General features: G+C 42.0%; 1 protein-coding gene and 1 non-coding gene across 2 annotated transcripts in view; one reads left to right on the top strand and one right to left on the bottom strand.

The window, feature by feature from the left end:
- Positions 1–18,538, top strand: part of KIF5B (kinesin family member 5B) — a 37,785-nt gene extending 19,247 nt beyond the window's left edge. Inside the window, exons 8-26 of the mRNA XM_056857973.1 lie at positions 181–305; positions 1,523–1,627; positions 1,989–2,134; positions 2,913–3,061; positions 3,698–3,891; positions 4,785–4,853; positions 5,957–6,163; positions 6,957–7,100; positions 8,619–8,807; positions 10,425–10,542; positions 10,960–11,025; positions 11,124–11,229; positions 11,875–11,976; positions 13,527–13,587; positions 13,671–13,742; positions 13,846–13,950; positions 16,043–16,259; positions 16,989–17,141; positions 17,932–18,538. Of these exons, the coding sequence (XP_056713951.1) occupies positions 181–305; positions 1,523–1,627; positions 1,989–2,134; positions 2,913–3,061; positions 3,698–3,891; positions 4,785–4,853; positions 5,957–6,163; positions 6,957–7,100; positions 8,619–8,807; positions 10,425–10,542; positions 10,960–11,025; positions 11,124–11,229; positions 11,875–11,976; positions 13,527–13,587; positions 13,671–13,742; positions 13,846–13,950; positions 16,043–16,259; positions 16,989–17,125 (2,312 nt within the window). The 3' untranslated portion in view covers positions 17,126–17,141; positions 17,932–18,538. The remainder of the gene's footprint in view (positions 1–180; positions 306–1,522; positions 1,628–1,988; positions 2,135–2,912; positions 3,062–3,697; positions 3,892–4,784; positions 4,854–5,956; positions 6,164–6,956; positions 7,101–8,618; positions 8,808–10,424; positions 10,543–10,959; positions 11,026–11,123; positions 11,230–11,874; positions 11,977–13,526; positions 13,588–13,670; positions 13,743–13,845; positions 13,951–16,042; positions 16,260–16,988; positions 17,142–17,931) is intronic.
- TRNAV-GAC (transfer RNA valine (anticodon GAC)) lies at positions 9,096–9,167 on the bottom strand. The gene has a single exon. It is a non-coding gene; the product is annotated as a tRNA-Val (tRNA).
- Positions 18,539–20,499: the final 1,961 nt, after the last annotated feature.

The following is a 20,499-nucleotide window of genomic DNA, read 5'->3' as shown; positions in this document are numbered from 1 at the left end:
TGCATGTACGTGGCAGGCCCTTGCATCTTCTCTTTGTCCTTCAGTCCCAAGGAACTTTGCAATCTGTTGCCGTTGGTTTGCCCATGTAATCTCTTCCACTTCAGTTACTGGCCAGTGAAATTGAATTGGCCATTGAGATTTGTTGCATGTTTACAAAACTGTGAAATGTTTCTATTCTAGACATGAACGAACACAGTTCTCGAAGTCATAGCATCTTTCTCATCAATGTAAAACAAGAAAATACTCAAACGGAACAGAAATTAAGTGGAAAGCTTTACCTTGTAGACTTGGCAGGTAGCGAAAAGGTAATACATGTTTTGAAACAATGAATAGAAAGTGGGTAATTACCCTGCAGTGTCCAGATGGGTGTTGACATTACAGTGCCAGTGTGGGTGTGGTCGCCTGTTGATCTGCATTGTGAGCCATGAATATTCAACCTCCTCACCTTGTGCGCAGCATCTTTTTACAACCACATGTGCTTAATCTATAATCCAGGAGTATTTGGGAGGCACCATTGTGTCTGAACTCTTTCTAGAAGATACTTATGCAGAATTATATGTGGTTGTCTTCTGTCTGTCCTATATGGTCAAGAATCCTAGTCAGTTACCAGTGTGTGGGGCTTCTGTACAATTGTGGACAGTAATTGCATCGTCGAAGGCTTTCACGGTCAGAGTTCATTGGTTCTTGTAGGTTATCCGGGCTGTGTGACCGTGGTCTTGGTATTATCTTTCCTGACGTTTCGCCAGCAGCTGTGGCAGGCATCTTCAGAGGAGTAACACTGAAGAGACTGTCCTTCAGTGTTACTCCTCTGAAGATGCCTGCCACAGCTGCTGGCGAAACGTCAGGAAAGATAATACCAAGACCACGGTCACACAGCCCGGATAACCTACAAGAACCAGTAATTGCCTCCTTTTATTGTCTAGTTATATGTAAATCCTATCGAGTTTAGGATTTGCAGTACATCTAGACAAATATGTCCTCCGATAGCATATGTTTGCAGTAGTTTCTGAGACCTGGAAAAGTATGTACAGTCATCAGCTTCCACTCTAGAGAGCTTCTGATATAAATCACCGCGCTTACTCTTTTGTGAAGCTGTGGGCCTCTTGGATTATGACTCGCTGGGTTGTATAGCTAACGTCCATAAGTGTCTAGTTTAGCTGCTGATATATGTGTCACTTCTTGTTCTTTTATGACCTTGCAATCCTGAGCAGAGCTACACCCTTCTAAGTTGATTTAATTAAATTTGCTTAGAAGGGTGTAACTGTGTTTAAGATTCTACAGTTTGAATAATGCTGGATTTTAATACTATATGGTTATGTACAAACAAAGATTCTAAGGCTCCTTGGACTATTCTAGAGAGTCCTTCGGCCTTGAGGAATGACTTCTTGGAGATTGTAGCTGTAGCAGCAAGGTGGGGAAAATCTTATCGTACACAGAGAAAAAAGAACCATGCAGTGTTTTTTAAAAAATCCAGACCAGAGTTGATGATAAACTTGGCTTACGATAGCCTTTATTATTTTAGGTTAGTAAAACAGGAGCAGAAGGGGCTGTGCTGGATGAAGCTAAGAACATCAACAAGTCTTTGTCAGCGCTTGGCAACGTCATTTCTGCTTTAGCCGAAAACAGTGTAAGTATATCTGGTTTGAATGCGTTTGGTGAAAATCTCTTATCGTGTTAAGCCACATTCAGCATTTCCAAATAGAAACAAAACAAAAATGAGAGTCTACAGCAGGGAGAAAGATTTAGAGCTGGATGTCTGTAATTCCCTTGAGATGCTGTGCCTTCAAAACTACATATACAATAGCATTTATGCAATATACTAATGTACAACTTCCTGCTTGAAAATGTCATTGTTTAAGTTCATTATCTCAGGTAGTGGAGATACAATAATGTTGCGCTTTGCATAACTTGACAAAAGAAAGTGCTTAGCCAAATGATACTTAGGTAAAGTGTTGTAAACTTAGCAGGTCACCTTATTTTGTTTACAGTCATATGTTCCATACCGTGATAGCAAGATGACCCGAATCCTTCAAGATTCACTAGGTGGCAACTGTAGAACAACAATTGTTATTTGTTGCTCTCCATCATCTTACAATGAATCTGAAACGAAATCTACACTGCTGTTTGGTCAAAGGTGAGATTTTAAAAGAAGAATATGCTTATTGAGCACAATCCAAAGAGATTGTGCTGCTTTGGAAACTGGTAGACTCTTAATATACCAGTGGACCCCCTGATCTGTATTGTTTATCTCTGAGTTTGCCAGTAGACTTTTGTGAATTTGCATTTAAAAGAAGTCAGAGCCTCAGGATTATGGCTTGCAAAGGTGGTGTTAGTGGCTTTAGTTTTGCCAATTTGCAGAACTGAAGTTCTTGCTTTATAACCTCATCTGCAGCTCTCATTAAAACGTAACATTTCTTGTGGTGTGACTACATTATGCCTGTGCTTTTGCTTAGAGATGCCAGGCCTGTACTTGCAGCCCTTAGTAGATTTTTGGAGCAGGCCTGAATCTGACCCCAGAAAGTGACATCACTTCCTGTTGACATTCTAGGACCGCAGAGATTTTGGAGGGGTTCCTAATACATGATTGGGGTCAGGCACCGTTCTCCACCCCTTTTCTCCTGCCATGGCTGTCAGCAGCGGTGACGGGCAGGAGGGCAGTTGGCAGGCCTACGTCTGCTAAAGTAACTTACAACATGAAGTATCTAGATGTGAGTTTGTAAGGCAACAAAGGATGCATTTATCCTTTGAAGCAGTATGGAGACTGAAAAACTATTTGAGGCTCCTTTAAAGTCAGGAAGGAAATATTGTGTTGTAGATTGAAGTTAAAATCCTTTTTACAGGTTAGACTGGAATAGCTTTTGAGCTGCCCAGTATTTTTGTTAACTTAATGAATTTTTAATCTGCTTTTCTAGAGCCAAGACTATCAAGAACACAGTTTGTGTCAATGTAGAGCTGACTGCAGAGCAATGGAAGAAAAAATATGAGAAAGAAAAGGAGAGAAATAAGACATTGCGCAACACCATACAGTGGCTTGAAAATGAGCTCAATAGATGGCGCAATGGTGAGTTGAATCTTTGCTGTTGTCTCTGCTGTTACTTATGCTGCAAGTGATCAGAGTAGGCTCTTTGTTACATTGCAAACTAATATTGGATGTAAAGCTGGAAAAAGCCCAGGCTTCCAGCTGTAGAGATGTCTGAGATGAAGTTTATGCCTAGGAATTTGGAGTGTTAATCCAGCCCTTCTAAATAATTTCTTAACTGAAAAGGTGTTGTCCAAATGATTAAAACATTACTTCATAAACTATGTTAATACCATAGCTGCATTGTGGAATCTCCAGATAGGTTTGTGGGGAGGGGCTGTGGCTCAGTGGTAGAGCATCTGCTTGGTTTGCAGAAGGTTGCAGGTTCAACCCCCGGCATCTCCAGTTAAAGGGACTAGGCAGGTCGGTGATGTGAAAGACCTCTGCCTGAGGCCCTGGAGAGCCACTGCTGGTCTTAGTAGATAATACTGACTTTGATGGACCAAGGGTCTGATTCAGAATAAGGCAGCTTCATGTGAAAGTAGCGTTAAAAATGTGAATATTTTACTTGTCTGTGAAACTGGTGCCCTATCTAAGCCAACCTAATGTTGAATCAACTTGTAAATATGTTTCCAGCAATAGTGGTAACATTTGTTTGGGGACTAATTGTATTTCAAGGTGAGACTGTACCTATTGATGAGCAGTTTGACAAGGAGAAAGCCAACTTGGAAGCATTTGCTGTGGATAAGGATGTTACTATTACTAATGATACTCCAACTGCTACTATTGGAGTGGTAGGCAGTTTTACTGATGCTGAAAGGAGAAAGTGTGAAGAAGAAATTGCTAAATTATACAAACAACTAGATGACAAGGTATGTGTTAGGTTTTAACATACATTCTTTTTCTTGGAATTGAAAACATTTAATACAGTCCACCAGTGTGTGTTCTGATAGCTAACCAAGCATTTCACTGTAATTTAAAAGAATATGCGTTCATTTCAAGTAGGAACTGGAGGCTGTGTTCATTCTTATTCAGATGAGACTGTAAGGGTCACCTGATCTTAGGCAGTTTAAAGATTGAACACCTGAAAGATCATGAGAACACATGTTAAGACAACAGTTTTAAAGTGACAAACTTAAATTCAGTGGCAAAGTTCATGAGTGGAAAATAGTTTAGTACATTCTCATGACAAACTTTCTTGTGTTCTGATTTTCTTTGGTACCAGATAACTTTGTTGTATGTCAAAGATCATTAGTTGGAAAATTTCAGCTGAGATTTGGCCAGAATCTGGCTTCTTCAGGTGTGCCCAGGTTTTGGGTGCATGCATTAGCATTACTGACCTTTTTTTTTGGTAGCCCACTTCCTCCTGTATTGCGCCCTACTTTGAAAAGTTATAATCTTCTCAAAAGTGGGTTGCCATGTGGCAAGAGAGGTTGCTATTTAGGGAACTGTCCTGTTATGTAATCTCTGTACCACTTAATGTGTTGTGTTAATACTTACTGTGCTTAGTTCTTGTGGTTCCAGGCTTCTGAAATCCTAATGCATTGGTTACTGAATGTCCCATTTTGTTGATTATACTGACTCGCTATGTGTAATTCGCCTTGAGTCCCTGTGAGAAAGGTGGTCTATAAACAACATAAATAAAAAAAGAATCAGTTGGATCTTGATCATTGGCTTAATTATGAAGCTGGTCAAACACATTTTATTGAACTTGGACATTTTTAATGGACTGTAGAGTATAAATAGATTTCGTATACATATACAGGATGAAGAAATTAATCAGCAGAGCCAGTTGGTTGAAAAGCTGAAAACACAGATGTTGGACCAGGAAGAGGTAAGTTTAGTTCTTGGGGTGTTGCTTTCTTAATGCCTAGTACCCTATAATCACCTATGCAATTTACTAGAGTGGAGGTCCCCAACCTTTTTGAGCCAGCAGGCACCTTTGGAATTCTGACATAGTATGGTGGGCGCAGTCACAAAATTGCTGCTGCAGGAGGCATAGCCAGCCACAATGTGGCTGCCGCATCTTACCGTCAGTCACACAGTGAAGACCCTTAAGCCGTGGTGGCAGCTTCTGCCACAACACTGTTTTTAAAGATCTGCACAGCCAGTGAGTTCTCCAGTGGGTGAACAGAAGCCTTGCTGGGTTACAGTCCCCTCCTAGCCCTGCCCACTTTCTAAATACATTTGGCGGAGGCTATGGCACCCACGTGTACCACGATGGGGACCCTTGTACAACATATGCAGTGGTGGCTATAAATGAATAATAGCAATATGTGGTTTTGCAAATAATGCTACCGCTGAAGTGAGATGTAACTTGTAGTACTACCAGTGTTTCACAGGTTTTATTTTTAAAGTATTTCAGAAAGGTAAAGTCATATTTTGTAAGAGTTTTTTTTAGGGTTTCTGGGTAACGTCTTCAGAGTCACCCTTGAGAGTACAACTGCAGAAATCTAGGAATTTCTCAGAATTTAGACTATAAGTTGGTTTCATTTTGAAATGTTTCAGTGAACTGTTAAATCGTGTGCAGCTGAGCAGCTACCAAAATATACATAGACCATGTTAGCTAGTCATCAAATAGATAATTAGAAGTATGTTAGAATTTGTTCATTTTGCAAATCTTATCATTTTACAGTTGAGCCAATAACTGCTAAGCAGACTATAGACATAATCCCTTCCTGCTCCCCTGCTGCCTTTTAGGCTCTGGACTAGGGGACCCTGGCTGGCCCTTGACCTCTGTGTACTGGATGAGCGCCATCTGGATTTTTAAAACTTAGATCTGTTGGTTTTAACTTAATAATTTACATGTTGCTAGATTTATATGTTGTTCTTCATTATTGTAAGCCGCCCTGAGACCTGCTTCGGCCGAGAGAAGGGTGGGATATAAGATTAAAGATGATGATGATGATGATAATAAATAATAACCTCTGTGTGTAGCTTCTAGCATCAACTAGGCGGGACCAAGACAACATGCAAGCTGAACTGAATCGCCTCCAGGCTGAAAATGATGCTTCTAAAGAAGAGGTGAAAGAGGTGCTCCAGGCCCTTGAGGAACTTGCTGTCAACTACGACCAGAAGTCTCAGGAAGTGGAGGACAAGGCGAAGGAATATGAGCTGCTTAGTGATGAACTTAATCAGAAATCGGTAGGAAAGGGGAGGTTGGGGCAAGGAATTCAGCATCTCTTAACTTTTTGGTGGCTGGGAATGAGGAACCAAACAACATCTTTTCTGGGTCTCCTTTTTAAAACTAAGTTTTGTGTGTGCTTGTGCAGTCCATGGACATCTGAAATTATGTGCATTCATGAGCCATTTGTTTGATTAAAAAGTAGCTGCATAAAGATTTTTTATTGCAGCTTCTGTTAAGGTTTTTTTTTTTAACTACTTGTAAATGCCAGCGGCAGAACCTCTTGGGGGTTCCAGCTAATTTATTGCCACTTTATTCCAGGCTTTTAATCTGAAGAACTCAAACTGCCATTTTTAATATATGTCAGTAGTTGTGATGTCTTCTCAATTAAGAGATCTTCATAGACACCATGAAAACTTTAAACATTATCTTTTGCTGCCTTGTACGTTAGTGTTGGATGTTAAGGTTATAAAATCAGTATGACTGTTTGCTCCTTTGTCTCTGTGCTCCTGAGCATAGCTTCTGGTGGCATCAGTCTCTTATTTCTGCAAAAATAATCTTCTGCTCAATTCCATTTTTGAGAGCAAAGAAGACAGGCTACCTTCTGGAATTGAGTGGTACCGTTAATCCATAAGTACTAGAGTTCCCATATATAAAATTGATGCTTAAGTATATCCTTTCACTTCAGAAGCTTTGCCTATACCATCCCACTTCAGACTCCGTTTAGGAGGCTCTCCAATCTTTTTGTGCATACAGATAGCATCTGCTATGCTGTGCATTCTTTATCTGATTGTTTTCATCATCTCGTTTCAGGTTACATTAGCCAGTATAGATACAGAACTTCAGAAACTTAAGGAAATGACCAATCACCAGAAAAAGCGGGCTACAGAAATGATGGCATCCTTACTGAAAGATCTTGCAGAAATAGGAATTGCTGTGGGGAATAATGACGTGAAGGTAAGTGGAAACTCAGGCATGCAACCGAACATTAGGAGCAAATTCACGTATGTCCTCTTATTGGAATGTAAAAGCTCCTGACACCATTTTGAACAGATGATTCCTAGACATTAGAAGCACCTGTTAGTTGTGTGACTGTATCTCTACATCTGTCTGTATTTTACTAACGAATACTACAAGATAAAACTTATCATTTTATTGCCTGTAATGATAGTAAACATGTTTGTAGTGGGCTGTATCCAACCTTGCATGCATAGAATATAAATAGAAGCTGCTGGATCAGAGCAATAGTCTGTCTAGTCCAGCACGATGGCCAACCACTTGCCCTGGAGGGCCAAGCAGAGCATAGAGGCCAGGGCCTTCCCCTGTGTTGTCTCCTACGCAGATGTTCAAAGGTTTACTGACTCTGGATGTGGAGGTTCTCTTTACTCACCATGGCTGGCAGCCATTGATGGATCTTTCCTTCAAAGGCTTGTGGCCTATATACATGCTTGTGGCCACTGCTGTGTTTACAACACTGATCTTCCTGCTTTGATTCCCCACTCCTCCACATGAGTGGCAGGTGCTAATCTGGTGAACCGGGTTGGTTTCCCCACTCCTACACACGAAGCCAGCTGGGTAACTTTGGGCAAGCCACAGTTCGCACTCTCTCAGCCCACCAACCTCACAAGGGGCCTGTTCTGGGGAGAGGACGAAAGGGAAATTGTAGGCAGGTTTGATTCTCCTTTAAAAGGTAGAGAAAGTCGACATATAAAAACCAACTCTTCTTCTTCTTCTTCCTCTTTATTCTGGCAGTTCTATCCAATCCCTGGAAAGCTCATTCCTGGGATAGTGGGACTTGCACAGAGGGATAGTTGCATGGACCCCTGCAGGGAAGAATAAAAACGGGGTGAAATCATTCTTTCTGTGTCTTATGCAAGTCTCTCTGCTGTCAAAAGAAAGAGAAAGGAAAGGGGGCAATTCTAACTCCCCCCCCCCCTTACTGCAGTGCCCAGGTTCACGTGACTTCCTCTGTGCAGGTCCCACAACTCCAAGAATGATCTTGCTGAGGATGAGGTTGTTGGAATGCAGGAAAACTAGACATAACTTTTGTGTGCACACATGGTTGGATAGAGACCACAATCAGTTACTATTGTTGTTGGTTCCTCTTCAGATTTCTGCTATACCTGAGTAATCAATAGGGAGTACATTTTGTAAATGTGAGTAAAGTTACTTTTGCAGGATTGGAAACCTGTAGAATATTAAGGGAATGTTAACGAACCGTGTTGCAACGGTAGGGTACCTAAACAATGCAGTGGTTTAAAATGTGTGGCAGTGTCTCATAAACAAAATAGTCTTTGTATTACACATAGTTGTGATACAGAAAACGTTAAAGTTCAGAGTTCATAATTAAACTTTTTTTCAGTTTACATAGCTACAGATAGGAAGGAAATGCTTTGAAAACTGTCTTGAACTGTGGCTGTGATTACCCGTGTGTATGTTGCATGATTATTTTCAATATTTTTTTTAAATTGTCAGCAACCAGAAGGAACTGGCATGATAGATGAAGAATTCACAGTTGCAAGACTCTACATCAGTAAAATGAAGTCTGAAGTGAAAACCATGGTAAAGCGATGCAAGCAGTTAGAAAGTACTCAAACAGAAAGCAATAAGAAAATGGAAGAAAACGAGAAAGAGCTAGCAGCCTGTCAGCTTCGTATCTCACAGGTAAATGTGTTGACTCGGTTCTGCTAGTTTGTTGCTTCTGCTTCTTGAGTCCTAGGTTAGCAAAATGTTTGCAGGTAAACAGCATTTTAAGCTAATAAGCATTCAAATTTCTTTGAAAATAAGTGTGTTATTATTTTCTTAACGAGCCTAGTATTTTATACACATGAACACATGAAGCTGCCTTATACTGATTCAGACCATCAAGGTCCATCTAAGTCAGTATTGTCTGGTCTACTCAGACTGGCAGCGGCTCTCCAGGGTCTCACCTACTTGCCTAGTCCCTTTAACTGGAGATGCCGGGGATTGAACCTGGGACCTCCTGCATGTCAAGCAGATGCTCTACCACTGAGCCACACCCCCTTCCTAACACCCATACACTGTAGCTTTTGTATGGAGTGTGGCTGATTTTTGACAACACTTTAGCAGCTTTGCCAGCTGAGTTTTTGTGTAGGGTGCTATTACAGTAAACAGGTTTTAGTTATTAGTATGAATTGTTCTTTTTATTCTAATATTTATATGTCTGAACTCATGGGCCATCATAGTGTAGTGGTTAAGAGCTGTGGGCTCAGGTTTGATTCTCCACTCCTCCACATGAGCGGCACAGGCTAATCTGGTGAACCGGGTTGGTTTTCCCACTCCTCCACATGAAGCCTGCTGGGTGACCTTGGGCTAGTCACAGCTTTCCTAGAACTCTGTCAGTCCCACCTACCTCACAAGATACCTTGTGGGGAGAGGAAGGGAAGGTGATTGTAAGCCGGTTTGAGACTCCGTAAAGGTAGAGAACATCAGGGTATATAAAAAAAACAACTCTTCTTTTTCCTAAAAACATTGCAAGCTTGCTGCCATACAAAGCTGTCATGAACATTGTACAAAGGTAGCAGTTGTATCGGATGCTGACTACTCCCACTGCTGGCAGAAAGCTCCACCTCTGATAACTTTGAGCAGCAAGTAGAAGCCAGGGCTCACCAACCCAATTCATCCCCTGGTGCCCACCAAGCTTTTCAGAAAGTGGATGGGGCCATTGTAAGACAGGGCTTGTTATTGGCTGAAAGGGGTGCCCATGGCTGCAAAAGCAATTGTAGCCACTGCAGGATCAGGAGGACTGATAAGCACCCTGGCATTCCTTAGCCTGTGTGTGCTTCCATTCCCCTTCAAACCTGACTGACTGTTGCTATGAGCCTCTTTTTCAGATCAGAGAAGGAGCTTTGTTCTAGCCTTAGAGTCCAGGGATTTGGACTGCTGCTTGAGTGGAGATAAGTTTCCAGGAGTAGAACCCCATCCCCTCCTTCTCAAGGCTTGCCTTCCTCCCAGGGGCTAGACCGTGCTTTCAACCAAAGCAGAGAATGCTAACCTTGACAGATCAATGTCTGGATTCCTAATAAGCCAGTTTCATATATTCTGCTTGGTTGCCGTGCAATTCTTTCACAAAGCAAAGAGGGAGCTATTGCGTTTGGCTCCACCTGTTGTGGCATAAAAAGACTGGGAACCTCTGATAATTACAGTAGAACAACCTACTTTCGTGTATACTTTTCCTGACTAACATCTCAGTCTTGTTGTTTCAACTATCGACGTGTTGTATTCTTGAATCTAATACTCATCTTATTTTCAATCCAAAAGCATGAAGCCAAGATCAAGTCGCTTACAGAGTATCTTCAGAATGTGGAACAGAAGAAAAGGCAGCTTGAAGAGTCTGTGGATTCCCTTAATGATGAGCTCGTCGAGCTTCGAGCACAAAGTATGATTTCCTTATGCATATACTTTGTTTGTAGTGTTGGAAGAGCACGAGTTGTAAGCTTGAAGAAGCCCCAGGTTCCCGGGTCAGCTGATTGTGAAGTTGTTGTCCTTGGGCAGGCCACTCTCAGCTTCTTAACCGTAACATGGGACTGATAATGGCATACTTCACACATTCTTAGTGATCCTTATACCCACACTGTGAAGTGCTTTTCGACACTTGTGAAAAGTGCTTATGCGGTCATGTGAATGTCCAGAGGCATCTGGCTGGCCACTTTTGGAAACAGGATACAGGATCAGATTGGCCTGTTCCAACAGGACCGCTGCTGATACTCTTTGTGTAAAGTACACTGTTTCAGGAGTGGCATGCCATGACTGTGAAGCTGTGTATTCAAAAGTCTGTGTTTCTTTTTCTCTCTAGAAAAAGTCCATGAAATGGAGAAGGAGCACTTGAACAAAGTTCAAACTGCAAATGAAGTCAAGGCATGTAAACTCTGTGTTTTTAATAGATTGTTCAGAACGAATTTCTTCAACTTCTGATTTCAGTGCTGTAAAAGTAATCAGAGTATTTGATTCTTTAGCAAGCTGTTGAGCAGCAGATTCAGAGCCACCGTGAGACTCATCAAAAGCAGATCAGCAGCCTGAGAGATGAAGTTGAGGCAAAGGAGAAACTAATCACTGAACTGCAAGAGTAAGCATTGCAAGCTGTTTTATGTTTGTGGTTGAAAGAGGCACTGCATTGCTACATTGCTGCATTGCTACATTGAGTTCTAGAGTTGAAAGAGGCACTGCAGGCTGTTTAGTGTCCCATCCTGTCCCCCTCAGTGCAGGAGATCCAAAGCTAGAGCTAGGGGTCTAGTTCTGTTTTTGAACCATTCTTCGTTGTTTACTTTAGCTGTGTCCTTTGTACCAGATAGTTAAGACGATGTCTTATCTTTGCAGGAGAATATCATCACCTGTTCATGTTGATTTTGCAAGTTTAGTGAAAAATACAGGAACTAGTGTTAGCACCATAATATTAAAATAAAAAGGGAGAATTTGAAGCATCACCAGCTTTTTTCAAAGTACATTTTATTTGAGTCTTCCTAGTTGGCTGTCAGTTCTAAAAGTTGATTAAAGCTTTGCAATCACATCTACTGGGAGATATAACTGCAAGCTGTCTGATTCTGCATCTTTTGTGGATTGCAGTTATAGTTTCTAGCACAAATGGAGCTAGGCTAATGTACGTATTTTTGTATTTATGGAGTTCCATATGTCACAAGATTAAGGACATGTTGATCTTTGTAGAACTCTTCTCTCTTCCTAATTGCATGTTTGTTGTTGTTTTTCTATTCAGTCAAAATCAGAAGATGATGCTTGAGCAGGAAAGACTCAGAATTGAGCATGATAAGCTGAAAGCTACAGATCAAGAGAAAAGCAGGAAGCTGCATGAACTTACGTAAGTAGAAGTTACAATGAAGATAGTGTGTAGAAGTTGCAATGAAAGTAATCTGTAGTAATGTGGTATGGTGTGCCGTGTACATCTGTAGCGGTGTAGAAATAATGACCACTAAAATATTAAGTACTTTCCATACCTGAGCATCCCTAGATAATGCATATTGGGGAGGGGGGTGGTTATTGCATTTCTAGAAATTGCTGATTAGGGAACTAATTGTGTTTATTGTTAGCTACCCTGAGCCCAGCTTTGGCCAGGAAGGGTGAGGCGGAAATTAAATAAATAAACTCAATGACATTGAGGTAAGCATCTATGTGCAATTGTAATAGAAGCTGTTCTTAAAAGCCCAAATGATAAAGAGTTCCTTTTGGGTAAATACTGTGTTAAAATTAGAATACCTTACCCTGTACTGTCAAGTATCTCTCATTAAAACTGCTGGCACACTTTGAGGTTTGGAGAAATCTGGTATGTGGATGTGTGTAATAGACTTGAAGCCAACTGTTGAGACCAACTCCAGGGATTTGTTTAAAATGCATTCCATTACATCACAAACCCTGGTGTGGTGTGCCTTTGAAAATGTGGTGTGGTGTGCCGTTTGAAAGATCTGTGCCAAACTGTTTGATCAGTAGTGTACAGGTAACATCCTTTAATCCCTTAATAGCATGATGAGTAGTCTGCCCTGTTCTGTGTAATGCCAGAACTGTCTCCAAACAGCTCTTAATTTATAAAACTGAGGTAGAGGAAAGGGACCATGTCAGACATTTGTTCCCTGTAATATTGAATTTATATAGAAGTGGTTAAGAACGTTTGATTCCCTTTCGTGCATTAACATTTTCTCAGCTCTGAGAATCACCCTAAAACAATCTTATACTCTTTGGTCTGTGCATGCTTTCCTGTGATTTGCTCAGTAGTTAAAAGTTCAACAAGTAGTTTTCTATCATTGGACAGCTTGAAAGCCTGCACCCTGTGTGATGTAATTGTAGCTGGTCCTATTAAAAGGCGTTACCTGGATTGTGGTTTGGGTTTGGACTTTGGACCAGCATGGCTGTGAACACATGTTGTCCACAAATAAGACAGCTCCCCCCCCCTGCTTTTTCATGGTGATGGGTGATGTTCAAGTAACCTTTCCTCCCTCTGCTGCCGGAACTATTGGCTTCTCAAATAAAATGGTTTGTGATGTGATCAGTTCTTTTCAAGAACATGAGAACATATAGTCACGGTGTGTTCTTCACATCTGTCTGAACCTTCTAAATGTCTCGTATAAAACTTACCATGGGTTTATATTCTCCCCCGTGCCCCATGGTATAAGCCCATCCCATTCAGCTCACTTAAGCCTAACCTGTTGACTTTCAACATGTGGGCAAAGACTGCTTTTCTTCAATAAAAGCTTAGTCTAATTGTTCTGATATGAGATATAAAGCCAGTTCTTTGAGTTGTCTGGGGTTTGACGGTTCATTTTCTTCGTGTGTAGCATTATTGTAAACCGCTTTGAGCCTCAGACTGGTAGCCTCTGTTTCCTCCAGAGTTGTAAGTGTGAATTTTTGTAACTTTAGGGTTATGCAAGATAGGAGAGAACAAGCAAGGCAAGACTTGAAAGGTTTGGAAGAGACGGTGGTAAGTAATTTATGCAGAATGGTTTTTCAAATGGCTGAGTTCCTCCGTTTAGAACGTTACTAAAATTTGACTTGTATTATTAGGCCAAAGAACTTCAGACCCTGCACAATCTGAGGAAGCTGTTTGTTCAAGATTTGGCCACCAGAGTTAAGAAGGTAACGTGAAAAGTAATTGGTTTTATTTCAAAGTCTGTAGCCACTTTTGATGCTGGTTGCTTTGGAAACTGAACTCATCGGTTGCTCTTCTTCCTTCCTACAGAGTGCCGAGATTGACTCAGATGACACCGGGGGCAGCGCTGCACAAAAGCAAAAGATCTCTTTTCTTGAAAATAATCTTGAGCAGCTCACAAAAGTCCACAAACAGGTAACCTATAATATTTTCTTGCATCGCTATAGCGTTTGTTTTTTTGGCCGTGGATTTATAAAAGCTGGTTGCTCTTGTAGATCCTAGAGGCCTTTGACTTGTGCGACGCCACAAGAAATTGTCACTTTCCAGCTAAGCTACCTTACAGATTATATGGGTTAGTGAGGGAAGTTCGAAAACTCTTTGTCAACTTTGACACCTTGAATGGCCTTGGCTTGTTTGATATTTCCCGGGGTTCCATTGCAGCCAGTCATTCTTTAAAACAACAATGGAGGATACTGAATCCTGAGCAGATATTGCTGCATTTCAGTTCACTCATATGGAAGGTCTAGATCAGTGATGGCGAACCTTTTAGAGACTGAGTGCCCAAACTGCAACCCAAAACCCACTTATTTATCGCAAAGTGCCAACACGGCAATTTAACCTGAATACTGAGGTTTCCTCCCAGCTCTGCAAGGGGGGCCCCCGCGGGGAGTCCAGGGAAGGGGGGGCTTTGAACGGCTCCCCTTCAAAGCCGGGCGCCGGGGAGTCCGGGGAAGGGGGGGCTTTGACCGGCTCCGTGCTCCCTTCAAAGCCCCCGCCGCTCCTGCGCGTGCCCACAGAGAGGGCTTGGCGTGCCGGACTTGGCACGCATGCCATAGGTTCGCCAACACGGGTCTAGATGGTTCACCTCTCATTTGAAAGAAGAACAGCCTTCTATTACATTTCAGCCGAAGATCACTAGAGTTTTTAGAAGACCTCTTTTGATCAGTTTTGTCGTTTTAGTGGAAAATTTAGATCTCTCTTATTTCAAGTTTCAACGGAAGTCGGTTTCAGGTAGCCGGCTCAAGGTAGACTCAGCCTTCCATCCTTCCGAGGTCGGTGAAATGAGTACCTAGCTTGCTGGGGGTAAAGGGAAGATGACTAGGGAAAGCACTGGCAAACCACCCCTTAAACAAAGTCTGCCTGGTAAACATCGGGATGTGACGTCACCCCATGGGTCAGGAATGACCCGGTGCTTGCACAGGTGACCTTTACCTTATTTCAAGTATGAAAGTATAGTGAGCTTTTACCTTTCTTGTTATCTGGTGTAAATCATATTTTATTTGAAACAATTTCTACTGAATGGCAAAATCAAAGGTTACACTGATGACTGCTTTATATTACATTAGTTGCGGCTAAGATTAGAGCCAAATGTACTCAATATGAACTTTTACTGTATATACTCGTGTATAAGCCGAGTTTTTCAGCCCCAAAAAAGTGCTGAAAAAGCCCAACTCGGCTTATATGCAGGTCTATAAGGTGGGGGGGAGGGGGGGAACTTACCACCGCCAGCCTGCCCGCGCGCCTTCTCTGCGGCCAGGAGCGGCTTGTGCGGCCTCCTGAGCGCAGGGAGGGGGCCACTGCCTGCCCGCGCGCCTTCTCTGCAGGCCAGGAGCGGCGCGCGCTGCCTCCTGGGCACAGGGAGGGGGCCGCCACCGCCGCCTGCCCGCGTGCCTTCTCTGCTGGCCAGGAGCGGCCCGCGCAGCCTCCTGGGCGCAGGGAGGGGGTTGCCGCTGCCAGCCTGCCCGCGCGCCTTCTCTGCGGGCCAGGAGCGGCCCGCACTGCCTCCTGTGCGCAGAAAGAGGGCCGCTGCTGCCGCCTGCCCACACGCCTTCCCTGGCGGCGGCCCCCTCCCTGCGCGCAGGAGGCCCCGCAGGCCACTCCTGGCCCGCAGGGAAGGCGCGCAGGCAGCCGGCGGCAGCCCCCCCCCCCCGCGCACAGGAGGCCCCGTGCGCCGCTCCTGGCCCGCAGGGAAGGGGCCACCGCTGCCCGCCCGCCTTAAGGTAAGCCTGCAGGGGGGGAGGGGCTGCATTTCCCCCTCAGCCTATACGCGGGTGCCTAATTTTTCCCCATTTTGGGGGTGAAATTAGGCACCTCGGCTTATACTTGGGTCGGCTTATACCCGAGTATATACGGTATATGTGTTTTTTATCATTACTGCATATAAAGTTCCATTGGTGGTTCATACTTTACATTTCTCTGTGTTCTGACCTCTGCCTTTTAGTAATGTTGAATGAATGAGGTTCCTTTGACAGCAAAGCCAAATATATGGGGTGTTTTTGTCCTTCAGCTGGTGCGTGATAATGCGGATCTTCGTTGTGAGCTTCCAAAACTGGAGAAACGGCTTAGAGCTACAGCTGAGAGAGTTAAAGCTTTGGAGTCTGCACTGAAGGAAGCCAAAGAAAATGCATCTCGTGATCGCAAGCGATATCAGCAAGAAGTTGATCGTATTAAGGAAGCCGTCAGATCGAAGAATATGATCAGAAAGGCTCATTCTGCACAGATTGGTAAGTGGAAGAAATGGAAGAGCAGTCACTGCCGGAGGGGCGTGCATGATGCCGTATGTTGTTTTAGTGGTGGAAGAGATATCCAGAGAGATGCATTTGTGCATGTTCATATTATCTCAAGTTTGTTACTTTTTTTTTTGAAAGAGCAGATGCAGTTTATTGTGCCACAATCATCAGTATTCTGTTTATTATTAGTGCAGCAGTTGCCCAGTCTGCACACTTGGGGATTTAAATCTTTTAGAAGTGTAAGCTTCTAAAAACAACTTTAATTTGAATGTTGGCATGTAGGAAGTTGGCATAATACAAAACTAGTAACCGAAACAGTTATTGATTAGGTATTGATTAGGCACTTAATGAGTACCCAGCTTGCTGGGGGTAAAGGGAAGATGACTGGGGAAGCCACTGGCAAACCACCCCGTAAACAAAGTCTGCCTAGTAAACGTCGGGATGTGACCGACGTCACCCCATGGGTCAGGAATGACCCGGTGCTTGCCCAGGGGACCTTTACCTTCTTTTAGGCACTTAAAAGTTTTTTTTTGGGGGGGGGGTTCTGAGCGGGATCATTGCCAGAAGACCTCCAGACATCATAGACTTACAGAAGTCAAATGACCCCCTTCATCACCACACTTCAGAAAATTCCACACATTACATGGGAAAATAAATTATATTGCAGACCTCATATGTCCTGTGGTTTGCTCTGTCTTTAACCCTTGCGCTTCTTCCATGCAGCTAAGCCTATCCGCCCTGGCCAGCATCCAGCAGCTTCTCCTACTCATCCAAGTGCAATTCGCGGGGGAGGTGCTTTTACACAGAACAGCCAGCCAGTTGCCCTGCGTGGAGGTGGAGGACGGCAGGATAAAGTGTAACATCTACATCATAAAGGTTGGCTTTCAACGAGATGCTTATTTATTCCATTGGAAAATTCTAAAGGAAAGAAATTATTTTCTAGGCAAACACAGAATATGAAATAGTAGTACTACAAAGTAAAATTCCCAGTAGGCAAGTGGGTTTTGTTGTAGTTAAGAGCATCTTCAGTTGCACACGGGGTCTGGGTAAAGTCTTGACTGGTTCAGAAGTTGCCCAGCGTGCTCTTAGTTTGTGCCTCTGGTTCACTATTTCAGTGTGCTAGCCATAGATCAGTTGGGGGGAGGGAGTCTGCCCACGTCCTGCCAGTCCTACTGAATTTTGAACCAGGTACAAAGCCCATTTAGGATAAGAACAGAGTTTCTAATGAAATCTACCAGAGCAAACTAATTGTAAAATGACGATCTCTTCATATTCAACTTTTATAATGGAATATTGAACTTTGTATAAACAAGCTAAAGAACTTGTTTCCTTTTTTTTTTTTTTAAAAAGGACAACCCAGAAGAACGGGAGTCTCTTGGGATTTTGAGGGAAACAGGGACCAAATTGGATGAATTACTAGGGGTTCAGATTAGAGTAAGATCTAAAAATATGGGGATAAACTTATCAACTAATAATGTTCTAGATCTAAGTAAGGCATTAGTTAAAACCCTGTCATACGTTTTACCTTAATTGTATACCGCATAATTTCGCTTCTGCTGAAGACAGAGAATAGTTCTAACAGCATAGTATAAAGCTTACCTGTTTTCATAAAACTACATAACTTAACAAGTTATGTTTCTGAATAAGTTTCTCTGGTTCTTTGTAGATGCTGAAAGGTACATGCAGCATGGAGAAAATTGGTATTGTGCAGCGAGAGTCATTCCGTGACAGTGATCTCTATATCTGTCTCTTAACGGGGAATTGTAGGATTGTTTTTTGGGAAAATTGTATAAATTTATACTGGTCTGTACAGCTCTCCTCATTCTACAGATTCGGCTGATTCCCAATGAAATTATGGAGAAAATTTGTCCCTCTTGGAAAATTGACTTGTAACTTTAAAATGTATCTCTTTCCATTACACAATCCTGTCTTTCACGTCTTAAACTTAGTCCGCACTGTGCCAAGTTGAATGTATGTTAAGCAACATCCTAGTTTAAAAAAAACTTCCTAGCTTAATTTGTGTATATTTTATGGTCTTAGGGAATGTGGAACAATGTTAAAGTATGTTTTTAATTTTTACCACTATTAAATAACACTATTTGGCCCAATCTTGAGTTAGAGCAGCACTGTACATTAAGTTTGCCCACATGGCGGTATAGAGCATAAGACTGAAATTATTTGTACAGTATGCAGTTACTGAGATGTGCTTATGATGACTGCCCTAAAGGCACTGAAGTCTCCAACGTGGAACTAAAATCTTCTGTTCTAATGAGGCTGCTGAACTATTTGTTTAAACCTCTCTTATCAGGTTATTAATGAGTTAATACTGTATAGCAAGTAGTAAATGTAAGTTTACATAGAAAGACTTGGCAGCGACTTCTTTCATCTGTCCTGTTCCCAATTAGACACGGAATAGGGCGATGAGGTGAAAACGTTCTGCTTCATCTTGATGAGCCTGTTAATGGCCGCCAGGGTTGGATGAATGGCGTTAACTGCTGTAGTGAGCAATTGGGACGCTGTCGACTGCCTCCTGTGCCAGCCGTGGTTTTATTAATTATCTGCGAAGTACAGATCGGGTTTTCGGTTTAAGGGTGTGTGTGAATCACTTGGACACAAGGAACCAGCTGGATACAGTGAGGAGACAAAAGTGCTTGACATGGCCAGAAGCATCAGGTGGTTGTGGGAGTTGTGCTACACTGAATCTGTATTGTAACTTATTTGTAAATCTAGAATTCTGTAAATGTTTTCTTCCAGAGTACTTTGTTAGGCCTTTTTTTTTTAATTACCTTTCTGTTTAGCAACTTTAAGAATGGAAAAAAAATATTGCCCTGTAAAAAAGCACTTGTAACTATAATCACGTGAACATCAAATGCCTGTGATGGGGTGTTCCAAAAGGTTCCTTCCTCATTAGACAGTGATTAGGTTGGTAGCAGGCAAGAGAAGAAATGTTGCAGCGTTGGAGAGATACTGAATAACGGCTTTTCTGGAGTAGGTTCATGCCACTTTTATATCTTGCTATAGAAAGTTCACAAGCACTTTTGTTGATCTTGAGGATTGGCTTTTTTTTTTTTTTAACACAAACAAAAATATTTGTATTATGGAACACTTGGGTAGTCATTTATTTCCTATTCCTTATGATTTGTCCCTTTTTGTATGTAATTTGTTTTTAGAGGCTGGATTTTTTTTTACCAGCCAGACCCTCGCCATTTAGGGATTTTCATACCTGTGTTTGTGCTTGAATTCACACTCCAAACCCAAAATGAACTGATTCTGGAACTTACAAGGGGGCTAATACAAAGGAAAAAAAGGTGTTGCAAGTCAGGCTTGAAGTTGAACTTCTCAACTTACGTCAGTTTCTCAACAGTAACCATATGTTTTCAGTCCCGATTCGGTTGTTGCAGTAAGTCTGGTTTCCTGGCCATATATTCAAATGAAGCAGGATATTTTCTCATGGCTGTTAATGGTAATTTCATTCCTGTAAGTAACGTATCACGGGTTTTGGTGCTGACATGGCTGTGTAATTAAAGCGGTTAAATAAACTGTAACTAGCATGTAGCTCAAAATGTACATCCTTTTTATACCTAAGCTTTTTTTTTATTTTAGCCTTTTATGAAGTTTACCAAGAACTGCAACTTAGACTTTCAAAAAGAACTCCTATTTTAGTTCTTTGGATCACCTACAGTAGGTTGCATGAACAGGATAGTTAACCGGTTTTGTAAATTTAAGATCTTCAATCTGCAATAGAATTTTAAAAGCATTGCTGTTCCAATTTACACTCCTTGGGGTTTTTTAATTATTCCTCTAGGCCATTTTAAAAAAAATGGCTTGGGATAGGAATTGAGTGAGATGAAAAAACACTATTTATTCATGGAGATCAACTAAATTATTTGCATAACTTTACTGATGTATTTCTTTATGTAACTCTAAATTAGACCTAAAATGAAAACAGTCTGCCTTGTGGACACAGTGGTTTATTCTCAGTACATGAGGATGCATTACGGAATAAATGGTTTGGAGAAGATGCCATATAGTTTTAATTACTTGCATGCTGTAAATGTTCTTTGTGTTTAAATAAAATCTTTGAATTTCAGTGAACTCCATTGAGCTCTACATAATCTTTTAAAGTTGGATCAGGTGTTAGCACGTGACCCAATAATTAACAGGTATAGGAAAAACGGCGCTGACATGTTTTGAAGGTAGCGCGAGCAATGTTTTGTTGATGTCAAAAGGGTTT

Source organism: Euleptes europaea, chromosome 11 (genome assembly GCF_029931775.1).
Source record: "Euleptes europaea isolate rEulEur1 chromosome 11, rEulEur1.hap1, whole genome shotgun sequence".
Classification (NCBI taxonomy): domain Eukaryota; kingdom Metazoa; phylum Chordata; class Lepidosauria; order Squamata; family Sphaerodactylidae; genus Euleptes; species Euleptes europaea.
The sequence above is the reverse complement of the archived record's forward strand: the minus strand, read 5'-3'. Positions and strand labels throughout refer to the sequence as shown.